This window comes from Rhyacophila brunnea, unplaced genomic scaffold (genome assembly GCF_057557595.1).
Source record: "Rhyacophila brunnea isolate RB1 unplaced genomic scaffold, BYU_Rbru_1.0 scaffold_19, whole genome shotgun sequence".
NCBI classification, from domain to species: Eukaryota; Metazoa; Arthropoda; class Insecta; order Trichoptera; family Rhyacophilidae; genus Rhyacophila; species Rhyacophila brunnea.
Genome location: NW_028232848.1, coordinates 17,610,413 through 17,637,190, shown reverse-complemented (window position 1 = coordinate 17,637,190; position 26,778 = coordinate 17,610,413). Strand labels below are relative to the sequence as shown.

At 35.0% G+C, this 26,778-nt stretch overlaps 1 protein-coding gene across 1 annotated transcript; it reads right to left on the bottom strand.

Annotated features, from left to right (window-relative positions):
- Positions 1-1,165: 1,165 nt before the first annotated feature.
- On the bottom strand, positions 1,166-25,330 carry Impbeta11 (importin beta11). The gene is made up of 16 exons (XM_085945957.1): positions 25,190-25,330; positions 22,263-22,414; positions 20,053-20,273; positions 18,074-18,233; positions 15,648-15,894; positions 14,945-15,226; positions 13,651-13,832; positions 12,056-12,241; positions 11,186-11,285; positions 10,232-10,464; positions 9,368-9,532; positions 7,011-7,215; positions 4,734-4,983; positions 3,904-4,115; positions 2,996-3,294; positions 1,166-2,284 (listed from the first exon to the last, which is right to left on the bottom strand). The coding sequence occupies exons 2-16, from the start codon at positions 22,398-22,400 to the stop codon at positions 2,180-2,182; spliced, it is 2,985 nt and encodes a 994-aa protein (XP_085802083.1). The 5' UTR covers positions 22,401-22,414; positions 25,190-25,330; the 3' UTR covers positions 1,166-2,179.
- Between the last annotated feature and the right edge of the window lie 1,448 nt (positions 25,331-26,778).

The following is a 26,778-nucleotide window of genomic DNA, read 5'->3' as shown; positions in this document are numbered from 1 at the left end:
GAAAGCGTTTGATATTTTTTTAGTGAAGATTTGAAAAAGGAATTATACATAACAAAAAAGCAATTTGCAAAAAAAAAATATTTATTATGACAATAAATTTATTGTATGACATGATAAACAGTGGTATATTATTGTAATATTATATTTTATCACATTATAAAATGTCATCATTTTATATTCGCGTGATAAAGCGCTATTCAATTTGAATTCTTGTGAAGATTAACAATATACCGTGTAACAATAATATGTAATGGTAATATAAACATACATACATATTTTCAAATAAAAAAAAACTGACAATGCAGTAAATTCTAGCGATAAAAACAAGATTCAGATGCGAGTCTCTAAAACTCCACCCCATACATCCATCATCCATTTATAAAAACACACATTTCAATGTGCAATTTCAAAGAGAAATATAATATTCATAATAATCAGTGACAATAAAAAAATATTTTTACATATCTGGTAACACATTCCGACCGATTAGCCAAACACAATTACGTTACAATACGGGACTCCAATGCCTGGTACACCGCCTACATACATCTGTACGCAAACAAATGATGGAGATGGAAACAACGTACATACATATATACAATCAAGCAAGCTTCAGGCATTTGTGTTGGGTCAAAATTTTACAAACGTTTGTATAATTTGTTAGCAGGCAGGTGTATGTAGGTGTACTAGGCTTAATGTCAGAGGTGCATCTACAAAATCACAATTTTGAGACAAGTCATTTTTTACAATATAATAATAATCAGTTTAATTTGTCAGTGACTATTGCTCCAATGAGGCAGTGATTTGATAAGTACAGTAGAAATAGTGACCCCCAGAAATCACAAATAATTACACAAAACTACGCAAAAAGATTGAACTACTAGAATAGATGGAGTATTATGAACTTTTTGTATTACCTACTACGAAATGACTTGCGGCTAACTTAAATTTAATCATTAGCCTTAGCAACCACATTATCAGCTTCACTTTCATACTAAATAAAGGGCCATCTCTGTGGAAGTATGTTTGGATTCAAAATTTTTTAGTACAGTAAGGAACCTCGTTAATACGAATTCCATGGGACCGAAAATCGAAAAAAAATTCGAATTACGAATTATGAAATGTATGGGGGGAAAATATTAAAATTTTGAAAAAAAAAAAAAAATTGATTTTCTTTCCGATCATAGATGTGCCTACCGAATTGGGTCATGAAATGTCAGGATTATTTTTATTACCTACTTAAAATAAGTAATTTTTGATTTTTTAAGAAAAGTCTGTCACAATTTTCAATGACTGGCTCATGAAATAGTGAACATTATTATGATTTATTGAATATTTTTGTATGCCAGGGACTCTGAAATCATTTTGAATTACGAAATTCGAATTAAAGGTATGGTTTTATATGAAAATAATGTTCTAGGGACTTTTTTTCGGGAAAATTTCGAATTACGGCGAATTTCGAATTATCAGTGTTCTTACTAACGAGATTTTACTGTACACTGATTTTTGCCAGACGTATGGTTCGAATCCACGATAACACTTTGCTAGTATCTACTCCAATTTGGGGTTTTCATTGTAATGATAACTAACTGCCATACCAAAACTAATACATGAAGCTTTATCCAATTGTTTATTTTATTTAGACACATTCAACGGATGACCAAGCGTACAAATGTATGTAATGGAAGAGCTTAGCAGAGAGAGACACATTCTACAATTTTTCAGTTACGTGGTAAGAAGACATCCATGCAGCCTGGAGAGAAGAGTGATCCCTAGTGGCCGCGAAGCGAGAAAAGGTTGCGAGGGCGTACGCCTTTCAGATGGAGTGACATTACCAAGAAAGCGACTGAATCAACAAGGTCAACACAGGATCGCTCCAGATGGAAAGAAACCGTTGGTAACGCTTCTAAATTCACAAATTCACTGATCACCATTCTCAATAGCATGGCAAATGAAATGAAGAGAATAGATATGCAAGCAAAAATAAAAAAATACGTGAGCCGCATTATTCAATTATGTAGTAAGTGAAGTATGTAATACAAAAAGTTTGATAAGGTCCCTCTTTAGCAGTTCTATCCCGTTGGTTTTTCCCATACAGAAATTATTTTTTTTGAGTGGCTTTGTAGGTACAACAGTCCAACACAAATCCCGAACAATGTGTAATAAGATTGTGACTTCCTTATATGGGTATGTATTCACGTAGCTGCTGTATAGACACGGGATCAACGCTCTGCATCAGCTGATCAAATGACGGTTGGCCAACCTGACTCCGGAGTTCCTCCAACTATAATAAAACATACAAAAAAGTTAATATTTCTTCTTCTTCAACCATGTCCGATCCTAATAAAATCATATAGGCCTCCACAGAGTGGAGGCTTGTATTAACAGATTTTGTTTTTACGAGAAATGGATGTCAGTCACTTGGTCAACCTATTAGGTCTATACTCTGATGCCAAACACAAATTGCTACGCGGCCATCATGGGTGTAATGTTTGTTAATATTTACTTCATATAAAATAAATCTACACATGTCTATCGAGCAGCTAACGAAGTATCTCAGATGAAAATTTATCATTTGTAACATGCAAAACATACGATTATACACTGATGAGAAGTTAAAATTTAGTATTCTAGCTAAAGCTATAAACACGCGATAACCACCTGTGGATGCGACAGATCGCAACAACTCATAAATGGGGGATGTACCAGAGAAAGTGTGGTGGTCAATGGTAAAAGTGATTACTTGGTACAAGCAGTCCTCAGCCACAACCAATAACTGTAACATTTCTAAACTCCATAGTGAATTACATCTGATCAATACACGCTACAAAGTATGTTCGGACATCCCTTACAAACAATACAGTCTGCAACACGTGGTTACCACCCGTGGATGATGTCAGCAGTTATATCAACGCGCAGTGTAATAATTATTGTGAGTCAAGCAATTGCCTACAACATAGTCGAAAAAAATATAACCATTCGCAGTGAACCTCACCTTACTGGCGAGGTAAATTTTCAAGTCGAGCGTGTGGATATAATCAGAAGCGGCGAGGTCCTTCTTCATTCTGGTATAGTGCTGGTTCTCCGCAAAGGCGGCCGGGAAGATGGCAGGGTAATCTCTGCAAGGGGAAGAAGGGCACGACTCCTCGAACGGGACCAGCGAATCAACGTGATGACCATTATCGTCTGTCTTCAGCACATCATTCAGCACTTCCACAAGGTTTTGTAGGATGGAAGGGAACCGCTCTAGCACGCAGGGGATCTGCATGGTTAGTATCTCCGATAAACCGAGACCTGAAGAAATGGGAGGTTATTAATGTCAATTTAAATGAAAATAAGCACCTTTAATCATCTGACAGAGACGAGACATGAGACAAGAGACAAGGAATGGGACAAAACCTAAGTCCTACATTCAAACACCATATCAAATGAAGTCAAGTATCCGCAAGTAAAATTTTTGCATCAATGTTTGAGACAATTATTTACCTATAAATGCCAAGACATTAAATTATGTGGACTAGGTACATACCATATATTTTACTTCATGGTATGTACCTTAATAATTACAGTTAATTTAATCATCAGTCGTACGTCAGTTCCACACACTAACCTGTCTCAACTGCAACATGTCGATTTTATCGATGTGATTTTATTGGCATTCATAAAACACATGTAACTTAATGTTCTGTGCAACATTGTTGGTTGAGAAAAACATCTATTGACATACGCAGAAATATCAGCTCGATGCATGGTCTGGTCTATCAACCATTGTAAAAATGCGCTCTCCACTGCTCGCGGTCGGCTATCTCTAATCCATTTTTGTCATCATCTTTGTTTGCCAGTTTAACGACCACTGACTGGATAATTAAATAAAAATACCAATCTTCATCTTTCAACCCTCACCGATAATTTTCCGCTTTTTAATCTGGCTGACCAAGTTGAGCCTCTCGCAGCAGGTGTCCATGATCCTGGCCAGCAGTTCCATAGGATCGCCGTTGCCGGCCGCCTCCCGCACCGCCTCCAGAAAGAGGTGAGACGCACGCAACAGCAGTCTCGACACGATGCTCAACTGCCGAGAAAGAACTGTCGGAAAATCTTCACCCGATTGCAGTCCTCTGATGATTTAAAAAAATGCATTCAGGTAACATATTATAAGGGATTTTAGTTCATAGTTATTGATGAGGGCTTTTGTTTGAGCATTGCATCAGCGTTGGCTTAAATAATATGATGTCATTTTTGTTTTCTTCCGAATCTATCAAAATACACATAAGACGAGTTCAAATGAAGATATGTAATATGTATGAGATTAATAAATAATATATTAAGATCAATGTCATTGAGGACATGTACCTTCCAGATAGTGAAGACATGATCAAGAAAGCGACCAAAATGTCCCACAGTAGTCAATCATTACATGGTGCGCAGCCATGACCGCTAACTAGAGCCACCACCGCTGGTCACATATGCCACGTAGGTGTGTTGACCAGATGTAATTTGCTACTGAGGTCAGAAAGCTCACTACTACCTATCACAACTGAAGACAACTTCAGCCCCGCCTATTATCTCACTGTGCCTCGTCGCTAATCTCCGCACTTTCCCAGAGACATATGTCATACTTACACACTCCGTGCTTTGATTCATGCGATAAAACACCTAGCCTATAGCCATTAGCAGATAACTCAACGACAAGTCATTGTGACCTGTCACATCAACAGCTACTAAAAAATACTTACATAAAAACCCTAATGAGCGTTGGCCAAACAACTTTGATCCCAAGATAAGTAGTATCATTCCGGGACACTTTGAGGCAAGTCTCGACGAGCTTCAATACCATGATGACGCCTTCCATCCGCATATCACTGAGCATACTGTCCATTATCTTCATGCACTCGCTGCCCGGCCCCATCAGGAACTGATCAGGCATCAGCACTATGTACGCCTTTATCACATATGATACCAATTCCAGGTACTCGGTTGTTTGGTCTGCAAAACATATAAAATTTATCAAATCGAGGTCACTTTTAAAACGATAAGATAAAAGTAACCAACCATTTTAACCTATAAGCAGAGCGGTCAATGTGGAAGTTATAATATTAACAGTATTAACCAATATGTATTCTGATTACAACAGTCTCGGTTATCCAACCTAAACAGGATTGCGGAAGGGTTGGATAACCAAGAAAATACACAAAAATTAATAATGTACATACATAGCATTCTTCGTTAAAAATAGATACTTTCAAAAAGCCTCAGTGACAAATACTGACTCAGGATTCAAACATACATCTTTCGCTATTAAGGTGAGTCTTTCACTAAACTACCGACTAAATTTATATAAAGGTACGAGGGTAGTCCCAGAAGTACCTGAGACCTAATAAAGAAAACACAACAAATTTGGAAAAAAATATTTTTATTTCTCTACGTAGTCTCCTTTTGGGTCGATACACTTTTTCCAGCGATGTTCAATAGCTTCGATACCCTGTTTATAGTGAAAATTGTCGAGCTCCTCAAAATAGCCATCAACCGCAGACTCCACCTCTTCATTGTTGGCAAATCAATTTTACCACCGACCCATTTTTTCAAGTTTGGAAACAGAAAATAATCCGAGGGGGCTAAATCTGGCGAATAGGGTGCGTGAGGAAGCAATTCGAATTTTAACTCATTGATTTTGACCATCGCGATAACGGATGTGTGAACTGATGAATTTTCCTGATGAAACGAAACATTCTTTTTCGCCAAATGTGGTTGTTTTTTCTTGATTTCATCACTCAAACGCTGCAATAAGTTTGCATAATACACGCCACGCCGTTGATTGATTTTCCTTTCTGAAGATAATCCGAAGATCATCCCAAAAAACTGACACCATGACCTTGCCTGCAGATGGAATTGTCTTTGCTTTCTTTGGAGCCGATTCTCCCTTTTCAGTCGATTGTTTTGACTGTTCTTTCGTCTCAGGTGTGTAGTGATGGACCCATGTTTCATCCATGGTTATGAATAGACGCAAAAACTCTGCTTTATTGCTGTGAAACTTCGCCAAACACTCGATTGAAACATCCTCACGATGCTGTTTTTGTTCCATTGTGAGTAATCGCGGCACCCATGTTGCGCACAGCTTTCTCATGTCCAAATTTTCAGTCAATATGTGATGTACAGCACTTTTTGAAATGCCTACCATGTCTACTAGCTCGCACAATTTCAGTCGACGTTCATCAAATACCATTTTGTGGATTTTCATCACCATTTCTGGCGTGGTCACCTCATTTGGTCGACCACTGCAATGTTCGTCTTGGCAGCTCATCCAAGCTCGTTTAAACTCAGCCACCCACTATTAACTGTTGTAAACAAAGGAGCAGACACCCCCAGAGCAGAATCTAGCACCGCTTTAATATTGGTTGGACTGAAGCCTTTCAAATGAAAGTATTGTATCACATAACTATGACCAATTTTTTCCATGTTTACAAATTCACTGAGAGCGTTCACTGTTGATGGCTGACAAATAATTACTGAGCAACATAGCGTCGTCAACCTTCAAACTTAGGCTTTATAAGGTTGGTACTTTCTATCATGGTCATTATTTTTAAATAACAACTGCTATCTATACGTCAGGTCGGGTACTTCTGGGACTACTGGGATCAGAAGTGAAATTTTAATTTTGATGTACTTGTACACATTAAAAATTTTTGATTCAATTAATTTTATATTCAGAATTGAATATAAACAATATTTAAAAAACTAAACTAGTCATCATTAAAACTGGAAGAGCCTAAATCTACGCACAAAAATTTGATAGAAAACCAATATTTTGGTACTTACACATAATTTTGATAGTCGGTATTCTTACCGATCTTTTTTATGTTAGGGCCTATTTAAGTATTTTATATTTTCATAATTCATGTTTCGATTCCGTCAATTTCAAATTAACAGGGTTTTACTGTACATACATAATTATATTCCAACAAGATAGAAGATATCAAATGAATTGTTAGTAATACAAATTCAACTGGATTTACCTAGTAACGGGGGTAAATTATTGGCCAACTGAAGCAGCCGATCCGCACTGTGGGGTGGAGTAGGGCAACAGGCCAAGGCAGTTCGCCACAATTCCAACCCGTCCTCCTGAAGATAAATATGACCCGGTCTGTTTGTGTTGGTCGCCTCCTCTAGCACTCCCAAGACCAGAGTCTGCAGTTCGGGTGTGTGCCAAGTGCCCAGAGCCTGAAGATAACATTACGTTAATGACATATTCCGTATATAAACAGTTACTATATTCCATGGATTAATTACTATAAAGGGGACTCTCTGCAGTGGCCGTCTTTCATTAAGCAGATGATGCGATCGCTTTATTATAATATATCACAATCTTCGAAAGGCAAAATTTTCAAAAGGGGGTGTTCAAACCTGTCAGAGCCTTAATGGTTGGTCTAAAGTCATAAAATAGGTGTTTGTTACTGTGTGGGAAGTCTCATGATAATTCAGTATACTACAGTTGAAGACACTTAAATTACACTTCTAAATGTTTAAATTATCTAACGACAATATACTATAATATTGCAGTGGCGAAGGGTGGAGGTAGGCTGTTTGACAGTCAAACGTATTTATTTTCATTGAACTAAGACTACAATGTGTAGATAGTGTTTGTTAGTTTTTAAAATTCAATTAAACCCTGCGTAAACCAAGCCATAATAGATAATAGTCAAAAAATATTCGTCTATCTATAAAATATCTAAAATTATGCCATTAAATCATACATCATTTTAGATATTTTATAGATATGTAGTGGTCAATAACCTCGGGCATTGTCATCATTATTTCAACATTGTAATAATTAGCAAGTCATTTAAACTATCGCACAATCGTCGCATCTACAGACAGCATATTCTACATGTGTGACATCGAAGTGCAATAATGCAGAGGCCAGCAGATTTCTCAATACCAAACATCATCAACAATGATTCGCAATTTACCGAATATTCATGTAGGTATATAATTAGCAGCTCATAGTTGATAAGTTGCTCAGTCTAAATACCTATTAGTATCAATCATAATCTCCATCTGATCAGTAAGCTTCGGTAGTTCGGACCTCGGAACAATATCATAAGTATTGTAACCAATGTTCCCTGTAAGGTGTGCGCGTGTGAGCACGCACACTTACCAAAATATGTCCGCACACATGTTTTCATCCTCCGCACAGTCTTCACGCAAAAATATTATAATAGTTTCCTTTGCCAGATTTTAGTTTTGCTCGAATGCACGAAGGTGAAGGTCATGTGCGACTAACGCGAGCACGCAAGTGAAATTTTACATCTAACGGGATCACTCTATCCGTCCCGTTATATCGCGTGCCAAAATATACGACAAGAAATTAAGTACGCATCAATGACCACCTATGTGCCGGGTCCTGGCAAGAACATTATCAGTACAGTCTCATAGTGCTCCTTATTGTGAAAACATCACAGTTCTTACAATATTTTTTAAACGGTAAAAGTGTTGGTGCCAAAAAACAGTAAAAATATAGGTTTTAATGAAAAATTGTATGTGTGTTTGTGGGAGGGGGGGTGTAAATTTACCGCACCGGGTGACACCAACCCTAGTCGCCACTGCTCAGATGCGTTGAAAAATTAGAAGGAACGTTGATTGTAACACAACACTCTTGTATCAACTGTTTATGCTGCAAATAAAACTCACTACTCCATCCATCGGAGCAACCACCAAATCTCGACTTCTCATCTCTCCTCCTAACGACTCTACATCTACACCTCCTGGTCATCCCCAAACCCAGCGGGCTCGTCGTCAACCACGAGACCCGCAAAAGATAGAAAAATATTTTTTATCGATTATCTTTGGGATAGACAGGGCTTGATGAATTTTAAAAAACTAACCAACCACACCTGTAATATGAATTCTTAATTCAAAGAACATAAACAACGAAAACAAATAAGTATGACTGAAAAAGTATTCACTATTTTATCAGATCGCCCATAGCATACCTAAACTATTATAGTTTGGTTTAAGCAAGGTTTAATTGATTTTTAAAAACTAACCAGCACCATCTGCAAAATGTATTTTTAGTTCAATGAAAACAAATAAGTATGACTGAAAAGGTTTAATGTGCACTATTATTTATGTCAAATCTTAACAGCCCATCTCCACCCGTCGCCACTAATATATAAACTTATCAATATATTGTAATAGCTGATGCATCTTAGAAACTGAAAACCCTCCACTCTTTCATGTAGGTATATAATATATATCCCAACCCCTGCTTCTGTCCTTTACACTGCATACAGCACTATGAAATCACAGCCATGACATTTTGAATGATGAGTTTTATTATGAGACTGCTAAACATGTACTATAGATGTATTACCTTGACAAGTTGCACCAGCGTAGAAACGATGACACATCTCAGCATATTGTGTTGCTCAGCGTGATCCCATAATAATGGAAGATATCTCAGAAGATCACCAGCATGGTCGGAAACCGCTTCGCCATTTCTCTCCGCAACAAATGAGAGAACCGTCAGAACATGCATCTAAACAAAATGATACTTTTTGTAAACAATTAACAATAGAAATAACTCTTAGTTAATTGTATTAAGCTCAATGGATACAGGGGTCAGGGTTTGATTCCCGTTAGTTCGGTGAAACTCTCTAATCCAATCCCCTAAGTAGAAGTTAAATGAATAGTTTATAACTAATCTTCATTTCAAAGAAAGTCTGTTAACTAACCCTCGACTGCTATTTGCACAGAACTGTATTGTTGAGGAGAAATAAAATTGTACAGTTAAAGATCGAAACCGTCCTAAGAGGCTTCTATCGAGTTAAAAAGGGCTCTCAAGAAAATGGGACTACAGGTCAATGAAGCCAAGACTAAATACATGCCTGCTAGTGAGACTCCTTCAACTCCATCACTCATGACCAATGCAATGGTTACAAATTTGAGGTTAACGAATCCATAATCACACAAAATAACTTTAGTCAGGATGTTAGAAGAAGAATTACACTGACAAACAAATCCTAAAAGATTTGAAGAGACACTACAGATCAAGGATCTTCTCAATGAGAAGTTTGTTCACTGATTAACACTGACCTTTCTTGAAACTAAATAATCAGTGTAAGAACACCTGTATTACACAAAAAGAATAATATAAATTATATCAAATTCTACAGACTGATATATTATAGTTATTTTGGTAGTCACACCATTATAAAGTTGTGATAATAATAATTACCTTAGTGTCACACTCGTCCGCCTCCTTGAGCAGATCGAAGAGCAAGCTAAACGTCTGGTGGATGAACGGAGTGAAGTGCTCTGCGCTGAAGGTGAAGTCGTCGATGGCCAGACTGAGAGCGTCGCAGGACGCCAGCCGCACGGCTATGTCTTCCGTGGGATCCAAAAGGCTGAGGAGGTACTGATACAACATGGGTTGGATGCTCGGAGACACTTTTACACGTGACCATTTTCCTGATTACCACAAAATTAGAATTACTGATAAGTCATAATTAAAATAGAAATTATACCATTGTAAATTTTAACCAAATATCATAATTATGTTCATTTTATTTGAATTTTTTGATTTAAAGAACTTTTATAAATAAACATAAATGACCTGTTTAGTGCAGACCTGTTTAGAGTTATATGCACATTTGAAATCATCACGTCTTAATCTACATACACATGAAACACCCAACCTAATATTGGTATTCAAATTGATTTTACAGTGTAAAAAGATCATTGTTGCATTTGATATTTTCATGTGATATTTCAACAGACTCATTATAAGCTTTGCGTATAGCATTCACAAATAATTAATTGTACTTCATCTATACACGTGTTTGCATTTGGACTACAGAGTCTACTACTATCTACTACTTAGAAGTAAATATTGTTAGTGTTTGTTGATATAATGAGTTTTGTCTTGAGCTTTTGTTGCACTAAACAGCTCAAATTGAATGAACTATTCTTTCATCATATCAGATTTTATACTCTGCAAAATGCAACTTGACTTTTACAACAAACATTAAATAATAGAACATTTGCCCTATTTTCCATACTTATATGGAAAACTAACAATATAACCCAAATACAAATTACATCTTTCTTTGTAGTTACAAACAAATAAGATCTAATCAAAAGTTTTTCTATGAATTTAAATATATAACAAGGAGATTAAATGAAATATTACCAATTAACCAAGCTATCCTTCTTCTGATAATTCTAAAGTAGTCAAATTTGATACGTATCTCAGCTACCAGCCCATTCGTAAACCACTCATCAAAATCAACCTAAAAAAGAAAAATACAAAATGCTCAGTCAGAAATTCAGCAGACAGTAAGTTTTGTAGAATACCAATATGTACTTTTGTTTTGTTTGTGAAATGAATCTTGTCTATGGTTTTCAATTTTGAAGTATTGAAAGTACTGAAAAACGAGAGGAGGGGATGTAATTCTCCAAGCCGCCGCCTATCACCGTAAAGATTTCGCACTGTATTTTGCGGTGGTTGTCTATACTCAAAAAGTGGAGATTGCAAGTTTTCATTCGGGTAGGCTCTCGTAACATAGAGCCGAGTATGCAATACGTCCATTACATACTCTTACTCTCAAACAAATAAACAATGTACCTACAAATCGATGATTAAATTTTATTAAAACTCACAAAAATCCTATTTACACAGGAGAAAGTCACGTTAACGACAGAAGAACCTATTCCATTCGCAATACTGTTTAATTACATGCAGTAAATACTATTGTAGTGAAAAAAATTCTAAATTGCAGCAAATTTCGAATTATCTGTATTTAGATTATTTATTCGGTTTACTGTATCTTCTTTTCTGGGTACTCTCCAACCACCAATGATTGGAAGTATTCACGTTCCTAACTTTACAACCCCTGTACCGTGATAGAATTTTATCTGAATGAGGACGAATGGACTTTGAGATAAAAATATATTATGTAACTATCATAACACAATATGAAGAGTAAATACAGAACGCAATCATTTATAACATCTGTTGACAAAACCATGTTATGACAATTATATATAAGGATATGATTACCTCATCATACAGGTCAAATGCTGACAAGCCCACAGCATTGTAAACTGCATCCTTCCGAAGTATCGCCGTCAGGTCGTGGGGATCCAGTGGCTGCTGCCTGACCATGTCTAAAAGTCTCACGAGCTCGGGTGCTAATACATTACGGAATTCACGGATGAGAGTTAGGAAGAGAGATTCCGTGCAGGGCTGAAAGGGATAAAAGAACAATCAAATTAGAAACAAAAATTACCGAACAGGAAAATGGTACATATATTTATTTAATCATAAAAAAGACATCCCAGCAATGGTCATTGTAATATTTTAACATATAATTTAATACATATTGAAGAGCAGAGATACTAGAAATCTAGATCGTGAGTGATTTTGGCAAAGAACTAGGCCTTTATATTCGACAACGAAGGTCACTAACCAAATAGTAATAACGTTCAAAAGAAGTGCTACATTAGAATCATCTCATAACTTTTGAAGAACTAAAAAATTATACCACTGTGTAGACAAAGGAGAACCCTGAAAGTCAACGAGGCTGGTAAGGGAAAACAGGCCTCGATAACTACGTTCCTGGGGACATTTTAGACGCATAACTCTGTGATGTCCGGGCATTTATGATATACATACTTTGTAAACGATCTTTCATTCAAACATTCTATTACAGTAAAACCTCGTTAATACGAATTCCATGGGACCGGAAATCGAAAAAAAATTCAAATTACGAAATGTATAGGGGGAAAATATAAAAAAAAAAATTTTAATTTTAAATTTTTTCAGTAATTTCGTTTCTGATCACAGATGTGCCTACCGAATTGGGTCATAAAATGTCAGGATAATTTTTATTACCATCATAAAATAAGTAATTTTTGATGTTTTAAGGAAAGTCTGTCACAATTTTCAATGACTGGCTCATGAAATAGTGTACTTTATTACGATTTATTGAATATTTTTATATGCCAGGGACTCTGAAATCATTTCGAATTACGAAATTCGAATTAAAGATGTGGTTTTATATGAAAATAATGTTCAAGTGACTTTTTTTTCATGAAAATTTCGAATTACGGCGAATTTCAAATTATCAGTGTTCTTACTAACGAGGTTTTACTGTAATAAACAAAATGAATTTTAAAAACATTTCTTTCAGTAATTTCACCCATAACCACCGCATTGAGAAATGTTTTCTTCTTCTTCGGCCATATCCGCCCCTTAATTGGAGCATATGGAAACCACACGGAGCCTCCAAGAATCCCTGTCGCTCGCCCGTCTTGCTTCGTTCCAGGTCAAACCAGCATCCCGTAGATCGGTGTTTTACATCTATAAAATCTCCGGCATACTTCAGTGAACTTTAATGAACCACTAAAACTATTTTTATTATTTTCAAACTAGGTATAAAGCGTATCTTTTGAACTCAGTGAACTCAATACACCATGACATGTGACACTACGGGAATGGGACAACCGGGCGCCAAGACAATTGGGCGCTGCACTGTCAAATGAAATAAATAGATGCTGAGTTTAAAAATTCACCTACACAAATTCTTCATAATATGGAACCCTCTAGCTTAAATTAAAAATTCCTTGGGTTAGATAAATAAAATGTTAGCTTACCCTAAGACTGCATTTCCAAGTCTCGCATGCATCATCGGTGGCAAAACTTTCCGGGTCTGCATCCCAGAGTGCCAGATCATCGGACGACAAAAGGAAGTAATGAGTGACAAGATGGCGGCATATATGACAGACTGTTTGGTCGTCGAAAATGCTCAGCTTGGTTTCATGTGCTCTCAGTGTCGCTGAAAGGAATGAAGAAGAAAACAATTTGATAATAGGCTAAGATAGAACAAAAAAAAAGGCTATTCACATTAACTAAATCATTCAGCCACCAAAAGATGTGTACATATTATTATTTGGTGCAGTTTTAGAGTTGGGCAAAATTACTACTAAATTTGTAAAGACTGACACATCAAAATATATTGTTGAACTAGAAAAAATTACCAGGTGGCCGGTGCCGCCTGCTAACAATGTCATTTAATACTTTCTAAATATTTGATATGATAGTTTCGTGCTGTAAGCATCTATCAAACTATTGTGAGAGTATTCTATTATTTGCTATCTTTCACAACCGAATTAAAATAAACCATTCCTGTATTTGTGTCTATTTATTTGCGTCAGTTTATTTGTCACCTTACCCTTTTTAAGACGTCTTCTCCTTGTCTCGCTCTCTTCTACACATTTACATGTTTTCTCTAATACGTCATAGACAGATAAATCTAATGATTAAATGTGCGATGAGACCTAATACTGCCTTGAGATGTTCCAATTTCGTTGGTCGTTGGGCCAAATTATTTGGTATTAGGAAATCTGTATGTCGGGTGATAAAGAATGGCTGATCCTCGGGTGACGCTCGTAGTCCAATGCGTAAAGCACTGACTTCTCATGCGGGAACTCGAGATTTGATTCCCAGTGAGGTCACAATTGTATGTGATTTTCTCAAAGCCTGGGTGTTTCTGTGTTTGTTTCACTTCTACACCACTGTCATTGGGCCTCGTGGCCCGTGTTAACAAATAAAGTATAATAATATAACTACGTATTTCCTAGATATGAATTTTAAAAATCAAATTTTATGGGTAGTAGCAAAAAATGTAGCAATGTTGAGTGGCAGGAGACGATCATCCGCCTCGACCCGGCTCAGATAGAGCCGGTTTACTGATGTTCCAGGCCATCAAAGTGCTGGATTCGTGAGATTCTACTGTATTTAGATTATTGATTTTAAGTAATGGAACCCATCTCCTATTTTTATATGCACATTGTATCTTTATTTACACCGTAGTCTATGGAATGTATCCACCATGCAAAAAGAGAATTAGATGTAGTATTCAATGTTATATTTCCAAACTCAGCTTACCCGGTTCCTTAGTCCGTTCAATAATCTTAGCAGGTTTGTATTCCGCACACAGCAGGATCCCTTTGAGCAGGTTCAGACATTGAATGGTAAACCTCTCGTAGGACAACTGCGCCCCCTGCTCGGTGAAGCAGTAAAATATGGCAAACTGCAGAGAGGTGGCCACGAGGGGTACGTACGACAGGGGATGCCCCTCCAGCGTGCCCAGTGCCACCTTTGTCAAGTGGACGATGAACTTCTCACACAGCTCTAGAAGATATATACCCCTTCCTTTCAAGAGTTTTCCTGAAGTAAAATAATACATTGGTTTTAAAGATCCTGATGAAAGACATGATACACTTCACTTATCAGCTTCGAGAGTAATTCAACGACACAATTACAACGAATAAAAATGTGTTACCCTATTTACATCCTAAGTTACAATCATACAATGATCTATTGCTACAAATGAATTATTATACCATTAATTTAATAATAAAGTTCAGTCCGTAAATGTCTGTAAAACAATATTCAACAGATTCATACTGTTTACTGAAAAAAGTTTATAACTAGCCTCAAAAACCAATGGTGGATGTTTCAGAATTGATAGCGGCTACTATCTCAGCTTTCATCGGATGAACTCAAAATAAATGCTACTAAAAATGGAGCCGAACATTATCAACATCATCAGCACATAGAATAAAGGTTGAATAAAAAAATATCTCACTGCATTCCAGGCTGGTCTTCGCGCGGTCAAACACGACATTCAAAAAGTTGATGGCCTCCTGGCTCTGTTGGTGTTTCTTCATTCCGAAGATGGTCAATTTCCTCAATATCCTAAGGCAGTAGAGTGCTTTTTCTAAATTTTCTGTTATGACTTCCGTTGTGGCACCTTCCTGTATCTGTCTGAGGAATGTCTGGGTGTGTTCATCCCAGATATTTAATATGTACGAGTAAACATTTGATGTGAGTTCCTGTAAATAAAAAATTGTAATATTCTCAAAAATTATTCATTTCTATAATCAAAGAATTAACTAACAAATATGCTTTTTTTGTTAGAGGTCTTCTTTATTGTAAAATTGCCATTGCCACTGCCATTGCGTAATATTAGTGCCTGTATACATGCATGGATTTACTTGCACCAATAGTGTGTATTTTAAACTATCGCAATAATAACTGTTTACATGTAAGTGTGCTGACTGTTTCACCAATCTCATTCTTCAAGAGTAAGCGAGACGCGATGTCGTCATTTTACAGTACTATTTGACAAGTAGTGATAATCGGTTAACCTCAAAAAGAGTGTAATTAGTTTTTTACCGATAGGTTTGCCACTATTGTTCTACTGCGCAGGGCAGATATTGAAGAAATCCAACTGTCGCGTGAAAATTCAGAAGCTTCCAAACTTTTTTGATTCTTGCATGCAATCTTGCAACTTGCATGATAATACATATTTACACGTGCATTTTCTTGCTATGGCCGCGATAATACGTACTGGCAGCAGTAAGTCCATGCGCGTGTAAACGTGGTATAAGAACAAGTGTTGCCACAATACACATAACAATTTTGTCATATTTATTCCACTTTAAGATGGAAGCATTGATTTACGAAAATGAAGCCGATAATGAGATTACCAAGATTGATGATTATTATTATCTGCAAGTAATTTTGTATTGTGTTCATTAGTAGCCTTCTTCTATAGAGATTGTGCCTAATTGAGCCATGTCGTATAGCCCAAAATATACCAAAAGTAAAGGTTAAAAAGTTGAAAACTAACCAGCACCTTCTGTAAATTGCAGTCTTATGTAAATGAAAACAAATACGTATGACTGACAAACTTTAGTGTGCACTGATCATAACAGCCCACCTCCACTCTTCGCCACTGCTATGTGTCAGTTAACAGATGATTTATAATGTATTACAAAGAGTTTTATAGGATTCTTCTTTATAAGTGAAAACTCTTTTGATAAACGCTATGAAAAAAAAATAATCCGCCTTTCAGTTTATCAATAAGCAAGTTATTTAATAATATAATTTTAAATGGCAGCATTTTAGAAATCTATACACATTGGCATGTTTCAAATCTAGAAATAATGTGTTAAGATAAAAAGGTTACCGAACCGAATCCCCGGTCCACTAAATTCTATTAAGTCTGTATCATTCAACCTGAATCAAACAAACGAAATGGGACCGTTTGGTAAATGTCCACAGAAACGCTTTTCTGACGACTAATTAGTGTTGCCAGTACTTAAAATAATTCATAACATATTAGTCTCTAAAACAGAAACATATTTATTGAAACGTCAACTTGTTTTGAAATTCTAACCTCCTATCGTCGTCTACAATAATACAAATTCGTATTCATTCGTTTTAAATGTACAAAATATAAAGAATGCTTCGTGAATAAGTAGCCATTTAGTTAATTTATAAGATTTATAGGTATGACAAGTTTTTAAAAATTACTTTTGATAAGAACTTTTTATAATTGACCACTTGTTCATGTCGACAGTATGATTTTGTGACTTAGACGACAATCGAACATATTAAATTGATAAAATTCGTTAGGTAGGTAATATAAAGATCATTCCGGGTTGATTTAACACAGTTTGTAGTTTAGAATCTCCGTTACAAAATATAAATTAAATTTAAATAAATTCTTGGTCTGACATAATAATTATAGTAGGTAATGATATTAAATCGAACTCTTTGCATAGAAAATATGGCTGGATTTTGAGATAATAAGACCAAAAGCGGCGTCATGTTCGCGTATGGTTACTTATGAATAATAGGTATTGATTATTAATCTATAATATACATAATTCAAGTAAACTTCTATGGTGTAAATGTCTAACATATTAATATGAACACCTCACGATATATAAATGCCGAATAATGCTTATCAACACTTTGACAGATTGCCATTAGTCTATGGATCGTCCGAATCGGTTTGACGTTTCATGTCAAACCATTTCTGATGGTCCGAGAACGGTTTGATTTTCAATGATACACTGAACCAAACGTCAAATCTCAAACCATTTCCGGTCAACTTTCTACTCATACAATTTGTACGTATATTGTCTATGGTTTAATTTGATTTGTTTCGTTCAGGTTGAAAGAAACGAACCTTTATAAGCATAATAAAAAGTTGATTATCACCTGAAACATGCGCTTATCTTCGATGGTTCTCTTGGCAGACAGGGTTTTAACAATGTGATGAAACGTGAGGAGAGCTCTGTGCTGCTCCAACGCTCCCGGCCCCTTCATCACGGTCAGCAAACCTGGCACCAGTTCAGGCCAGTGCGCTGGACAATCATACCTGCAAGTACATTTTTGGTAAGCTTCAAACCACCAGATTCTGCAGGTCAACGCGTTTGGGTCAATTTACAATCTGCCGGAAATATTTTATATTTCTTTCTCTCTTTTTTTCATATGCGAGACGGAGAGAAAGCTCAAAGCATTTTTTTCTTCATATTATTTTGTCGCACCATTAGGTCATTGCCGAAAATCAAAGAGAGACATATTTTATATCGTTGTACACACAGAAAATAACTATTTCCGAGTTTTCTGGTCGTACAGTAAGTACCTACTACAGTACGCGATGACAACTCGTACTTCTGACAGTTGAAAAAGCTGTTTTAATCTTATTTAACCCTTAACACTCGAGTGCCGCCATATCGGCGGCATTAGAAGTTTCCCGTATTACTCGAGTGCCGCCGTAGCGGCGGCACCGCATATAAAGTATTTTTTTGTAATATTTTCAGAAATTTTTATAATGCGATTTCAATCAAGTTAGAATGAATAATAATAGGTTATTACATTTATCTGAGAAAGAAGTCGGCAAAAGAATACTGCGTGCCTAATTTCAACATAGTATTTTTATCGGAATCTTCTCTTTTTTTATTCGTAGGTCGTCGCTTGCAAGCAATGTTTTTTTGTCACATAAATTTTATTTATTGAACGTTCCCAGACTAGAGTGAAGTGTTTGTCACGCATGATTTTGAAGTGTGTTTATATTTTTTATTGGTTCTCGCTTGCGCAGGGGCGTCTCGTATAGTTTACAGTTTTATATTTGAATACTGTTTTTGATGACAATACTTACTAGTATATTATGCCGATTCGGAACCTATATAATGTGAAATACTCTAATGAGTCAAATGAAAATTATTACGTATCGATTTATTATTTTTTGAGAAATCTTTTGATAATGTGTACCGCACTGGGAATGAGTTGTTATGAGCCCGAAACTAATTTAGGAAATTTACGAGACAGCCGCTTATATTACAAGTGTATTTGAAGGCAATTCATTTGTATCATATTTACAGTCATAATGGACGATTTACACTTTATAGCCAGTTCTCTACATACCGCTATTTCATTACGATTCTGTGATAAGCCAGGATTACATATTGGAGATTGCTTTGTGAAATACCACACAATGAAGAATTATAAATAAACAAAAATAAGTACAGTATATTCATTATAAATTTATTTTACAGAATTAAAAAAAAAAAAAAATTTTACATTTTTTTCACCAATTAAATGTTTTATATTGAAATTATGCTTTGTGCGGGAAAAAGTCTCGAGTGGGTGGTATGTACCTATAAAAAAAATTTCGAGTGGAAAAGGTTAAATAGTATTTGGTACAGTTATTATAATAAATAGACACACAAAGCTTGGTTTTTAGTGATTTATAACATTTTTGTGAAGTCTTGTGGCATTGGCGACGTGGCAAGTGGACCTAATTTACAAAAAATTATAACGTGTTGTGTGCAATTTCGGTTAACGATGGTTGGCGATGTGAAAAATGTAAATGTATATAAGTATCTACCTATAACAATTTCTAGCACTTCTTCTATAATGTATAAAAAGCCAATTTGCAATACGTCTTTTAAGTATACTACGAAAAGGCAAATTAAAATAATATATTCAAAATTGACCCACTACTTTTTCCATCTTTTTCCATGGCATCTTATGCCAATGCATAAGATGCCATATATTATACATATATATTCTATTTGACACTACAATAGGTTACAAGGCCCAATGACAATTAATAGTGATCATACATTCTTACACTCATACATTTGGGGCAGAGGTGGATTACGGATTATTACACAAGTAAATAGGTTACGTACCTGGCGATTTTCGCAATGAGCACAGCCAATTGGGTGGCGACTTGGTTAACAGGCTCGACCAGCATTGTCGGAGTCAGAAGACCTTCCCGGAGTCTGGCTTTCTCGTCTTCGGCGATCCCATTCGGCGCATATTTCCTCCAATACCGGTCCACTCCGATTTTAAAGCACATTACGGCCAACAATCGAACATTTACGTCCACCGTGTGATTGGAAACAATATTCTGGAAATAGATTAGACGCTTACTATAATTACCATGCGGATTACCATGACGACAACATATATGTAATGAGGATTGTAATACTAGCAATGCTAGTCCAGCGTGGCGCTATTAGTAAATCACATGATCATCAATGTCTATATCATTGTTCGAATGGTTGCAGCGCAACAGCAAACAGTATTGGTCAGACTTACACCCACGCGAGAAGTCATGTTAATGTTTGCCTTCATAATATTATCGGGGGTGAACGTATGTGCTGTTCTTATCCCCTATATTATTGATAATGTTCTGGAAGGTTGCGTTGATTGTGTAATGCGTGACATGATTTATTCGGGACACAGTTAAATAATACACAGTGTTGATATTATTCGTTTTGTATTATAGATAACACGGCACTGATACAGGACTATTACATTCGTTTTTAAGTTGAAGTTTAAAGGTTTACATTGTGTTTTAGATTTGAGGTTGAACGTTATGCGGAGCTGCGCATATAATGTGACTGTATCGTTGAAGACCGAAAATGCAACTAAATTTGTTGCCTGTCATTTTCTATTTGTATTATTATCTATGCTATATAGGGTTAGTAAACCTCTATCTGTGACACTGACATTATTTCTTATTTGAACACGACAATATGAAACAAAGATATACGATTGCGAAGTGGAGAGTGAGATAAGTCTAAAATCACAACTTTTCAGGAGCGCAAAAAGAAGATTGAATTTTGGACACCTATATATAAGAACTTCTATGATTCTGTGTGAAAGTTACTAATTTAGAGAAATCTATTCGACCTGCCCTTTTTCTCATTTATGCATATGAGGAAGTTAATTTTAAAAAGTGGTTAACTCCAAAATAGAATAATTTTTATTGACAATGCTAGGATCACTCTCTCTTAACATTATGTGATAGAATTCACCAAATCGTTCAAAAAAACCTACCAAATATGGGACTAATCTTTGATAGTGGCGAAATCCAGCAGATTTATTTTCAAATAGCGTCAAATCCATTTCAACCAATCATGTCATCGCAAAGGCAGACACTATCTTCCTGTATGCCATACATTATGAAGATGATCAGAGAGACAATGTCTTTGTTTTGCTGCTAGTTAACACAAACTTTTTAAGAAGGAGTAATGAAAATAACGCATAATATAACTTTGTCAAAATGTGGATTCAGCTAAACTTGAAAACTACCTCCTGACATATTAATACATTGGACGCTAAAGACGCGCCTAGTACGTAACGATTAGGTGGCCATTATCGAATGGCCTATGGAGCCTCCAGCAAACTGCCAGCCTCGTGGATTTATCACAAATGCGTTTTGTCGGCGCCTTACTACACATCCGTAACAGGCTCAAATGATGGCGGTGGTCAATTGCTTTCGATAGACGTATCATCGAATGCAATCCAATACTCAGTCATCAAAGAAACATGATTTTTTTCATATTTAATTCAAGGTTTTACCAGCAAACAACATTCACATTTAATTTCTAAATAATATAATATATATCTAACTTAACCCTTAATTCCGAAACCGTTAAAAATTAGGATAAAAATACTATCATGTATTCCAAGAGTTATGTATCCTGGGATTGGGGTTAACTGGAATTAACTAGCATTTTTGACCATGAACTGTGATTAGTATTACAGCAACTTATTCAATAAAGTAGAATGATAATTTATCCTGGACGGATGTAACTATATTCATATTTTGTTGGTATTTATTATATGCAACATTGGAATCAGTCAAGTTCAACTCCATTACCATTGAGACGACTTGAATAAAATGGCTTACATAGACTGGCCCGGTTGTTGGTTAAACATTGAATGTAATATCTTAAGCATTAAGCTTACCTGTTTATATATAATTACATAATATAACTCAAAGTTGCTATCTGGGACAGTCAAAAATAACATTCTGCTGTTAAGGCGATTATCCGTTGGAATAAGTCTATGGGTATCTCTATTAATACATAATGTTAGAGTTCCTTACGAGTAATATAGAGTAGAATCCTGGCTCTGTCTCCCATTCTTGCAGCTTCTTTTCTGCCGGTTTTAATATCTCAGTGTTTTGATTACTAGCTCTATGGAGAGTGTCTAGAACTAATGCGTATGCTGTGTTGGGATCCATTTTGGTTATTAAATCTAAAACATAAAAACAAATTAGATTATATTACTTACCTAGTTGGATTTATTAATTTTAATGGTTAACTTTTGATAAAAATCGACCACTATCCAAAGACATACTATAACAGAGGGAATAATATGAACAATTTGCACCGTGAGTGTAAAACCAAGGTATGTGCAACAGACATAATTTGGATATATTAAGGTTTGAAGTCTTCGTTTTGTTAGCACAAATAGTTTCTAAAAAAAAAACATAATATTTGGTTTATATCTACATTATATTGCATGTTCTTTCGGTTACTTCACTTTTACATTATCAAGTTCAAGACTTTTGCAGTTGTTTTGCATTTAATCTCGAAATTGAAAAATTTGCAGATGCCTTGGTTTTACACTCATGTGGGTCTATTCTATACTTATCGACCGCCTAAGTAATAAAGTGATAAATATTATCAAACTTAGGGTAGGTTTGTATCAAAATATTAGCACTTATTGTAACAATTACACGAAGTTGGTTTTTATTGTTGCAATAAGTGCTATATTTTAACAGCACCTATCTTGCTGCTGTTAAAATATGGCACTTATTGCAACAATAAAAACCAACTTCGTGTAATTGTTACAATAAGTGCTAATATTTTGATACAAAACTACCCTAAGTTTGATACTATTTATCACTTTAGTGTTCGATAAGTATAGAATAGACCCAATGGTGTGAATTGGTATAATTTATAACACCTGATAGCGATTTCGGAAAGATTTTAATATAGTTGAATTAGTAACTATAGAATAAGTAATTTTCTGTGTTTGTATCATTAAATGCCGCATTGTTTATGAATAAAAAATGAAAATGACAACCCACTGTTAGTTAGTGTCATGCTTTGTTTCCTTTTACATACTGTCATTTGCGTTAGATGGATTATACAGCTCTGCTAAATAATGACAGTGCATTGTATAAAAAAAACATTTTGTATGGAAAAGTGTTTTTATATAAGTATATTCATTTGAAAAGCAAAATTACTTGTAAATAATTTAATCATTAGCCTTAGTCTGGGGCCATTGTTAGAATTCAATATGCATGATCAGAAAATTTGAAAAATTTGAACCTGTAAATTAGATCATAATATGAAATAATTCCTAGCACCTTTCCGTGTTGTTTTTATTACATTTTATCTCCATCCGAACCCCCCCTTAATTTTAACAATCGTATTCATTCATTTGTATGTCAATAGACTGTTTATAAAAACGTTTATATTATATTTAGGTACATATGTTTAAATTTTGGACAATTGCCTAAAAAATTTCCTGATCCGGTCTCGAGCTACTAATCCGCCTTTCGTAATCTCATGTGGAAACCGAGATGAATGAATGTCGCACACATTTACAAAATGTAAGTAAATTTAAATGTCATGTGTTAGAAAATTATAATCATGATCTCTCCAGTCTATTTCAATTCATTTTCACAATAGATTATCATTGTCCGGTGTAGCCAGAGAAAAGAACCGCAAAAATCATATTTTAAATAATATTGTCAAAACGAGAAAGTCGTAAGTAGTGGGTTGGGTTTATTTTTTTAACACAACAAACAAACGCAACTTAGTACTATAGTCAGATTTTTATACCATGCCACTTGCCGAAACAAATGTTCTATCTCAAGTTTACGATGAGAGCATCTATAAATAATAAAATTGTATAGCTGCTTAGGTGCTTAGGTGCTTTCAAATAGTATCCTATTTTTTACATCCATAATTAACGTTAAGTCTTTTTCTAGGTCGGCTAAACTGGACAAAGGTGACATCCAATTCCACTCCTATTATTAAGTGAAGCCAGAATATACATTTTGTTGTGTAACATTGTATGGTTCGGTATGATCTACTTAGGTACTTACATTCATTTTGATTTCCACATTAAAAAGTAATGATTTCAGCCCATTTTTTCAGTATACATGTTTACAACTGTATATTTAACAAAATGGATGAGATTGATAACAGAACATGTGTTCGGCGTATGCAATGAATGTTAACACTGCTTTCTTAGTGGTATGAGAATTATTATAAGTAATATAGGCTTGTTTATCATACCATATACTTGTAAATTTACTAAAATAGTGACCTAACAGGCTCTGATAATAAAGTCAATAAAAATCATCGACAAACAAACTTAATGTTGACATAAGATCATATGGTAAAAGATATTGTATAGGTAGGAAATTGGGTGGGCAATTAAATTACAATGTATTTATATAAAGTAAAATATAATTCATCAAAATGTTTACATTAGCAAAACGTTTTGGCATGTGGATATTTATATTGAAAAAAAAACAACTTTAGAAACATCCATTTAATGTCAGATATAAATTTGACTTATATTGGCCACCTGTCTAATACGAAAGTTATGTTGATATGATGCCATGCCTCTAATAGTTATTAATGTTATTCCTTCAGTAAAACTATTATATTTTCACTTCTCGCGGTCAACAAAATAAATAGCCATGTTCCGAAATGAAGTCACACCAACATACTACGCCGCTGTGACGAAACGTCAAATGACAAATCATTAAAAATATGGCAAGACGCCGACATCGTTCGAATTTGAACATACAGAATACGTAATAGAACCCAGATAGATACAGATACGCAAATTACATTGCCATTTATTAATCTGTAACAGGGAAACTACACGTCAAAGCAGCACATTGAGATATAAATTACAGGTATAACCGAATGGCCTCTCCTCGATAAGTTATATCTCGCGTGCAGAGACAATATGTTTGAAAATACGTCAATTAATCGGGCTTACAATAATTTCGTCACTGAGTGCAGTCTACATTTCTTTAAAACACGTTAGCAGTATCGCTATAAAACACATTTACACCGTTCGTTATGTCTCAAAAGTTACATTTCAATAAAGAATCGTCGTCTTTACCGGCCAAACTTCAACAAGATAAATAACGTCATGCACACACACGTGCAACGCAGCAATTACCGGAAATTTTAAAATATTAAATAATAATTAGGTATTTATACTAATTTCTTAATTTATTTCATATTTTTAATGGGTATTTTTCAAAGAGATCTTTGGCATTTTTAAAATTTTTCAAAATGTCGCTAACAATTTTTTAGCACAGGCAAAATTGCAAGAATTTTATGTTGTTATAAAAATAAGATAGGTAAGTAATAAAAAAACATACGTCATTTTTACTTTATTTTATTTATCTAAAACTAACTAAGTTTTATTTTAAGAATATTATTTGTACATAAGGTGGTGGCTTTTGAAACTCAACAAATGAACATTCAAAATGTATTTAATTATTATATCTAAGCAAATAGTCTAGACTCTACATAATATTATTATTATCTAATTTTGTAATGCAAAAATTGAATCTTGAATGAAAATTAAAAATCATATTTTAGCCACATCGCAATTGTCACAGATGAACAATCGTTTATTTGGGATTTCACTTTCCGTGCGGAAAGAATGTTCCGTCTATTCTAATTTCTAATTCTATGGGTTGCCTTTGCATTCATAATAAAAAAAAATATGGTCATAATTATTTGACTTTAGTTAATATTATTTAGCTGTTAATAATATACCCACAATTTGGAAAAAATTACTCAATGAAAACAACTAGATTATTTTTAACAAAGAGTTAGGACTATAAATACCTACCTATTATGAACCCATTACTATTTTTCTAGAAAAGTAAATTCCCGAAACACTGGTTTCATGGATTCAGGTTAGGAGACTTTATACAGTGTAGTAATTTTGAAAAATAAACACATAGAATTTCAAAATTGAGGAGCCCGAAAAAAATTAAAACATTGAATAGGTACCTACTTAGGTATAGAAATATAAATGCAATTAAAATAATGCCACCAACAAAATATGGTTCAGGAACAAACACTGTTTAGTTATAATATTCTGGGTGTAAAATAGCATTGAAGATAGGGTCAGCCTGTGTTTCTTTGGCACCGCTGGCAAACAATATTTTGGCGACTCCTAAATAAATCCTTACGCTCCAGGTGGCGGCCGAACCTGGTAGAAGGTTTAAAAAAGATACATTGATATATAGGTAGGTACAATGTTTGAGACTTTCACAGTTGTTTTTTATCGTACCTAATAGATTCTTGGGTTTTCACCACGTCATCAAGATTTTTATGTTGCTTAAATCGAACGTGACACGAAAAATGTTATACAACGATATAACGAGATAATGCTTATAATGAGCAAATTCAGTCAATCCCATCTTCCTCATAATAACCAAGTTCGACTGTATTTATGTTAAATTACTTACTTCCATAACTCTACTGTAACTTCAGGGCGAACTGGTGACGTATCAGCCATTATTGATCTCTTAAAATTTGATAAACTCACTATTAAAACAATAC

Excerpts from the sequence above, each read along its gene's own strand:
- Impbeta11 (XM_085945957.1), bottom strand. The coding sequence starts at position 22,400 with ATGGATCCCAACACAGCATACGCATTAGTTCTAGACACTCTCCATAGA. Across the intron at positions 4,984-7,010 it reads TAATTTACCCCCGTTACTAG|ACCAAACAACCGAGTACCTG; the intron begins GTAAATCCAGTT and ends TATGTTTTGCAG. Across the intron at positions 2,285-2,995 it reads AAATTTACCTCGCCAGTAAG|TTGGAGGAACTCCGGAGTCA; the intron begins GTGAGGTTCACT and ends GTTTTATTATAG.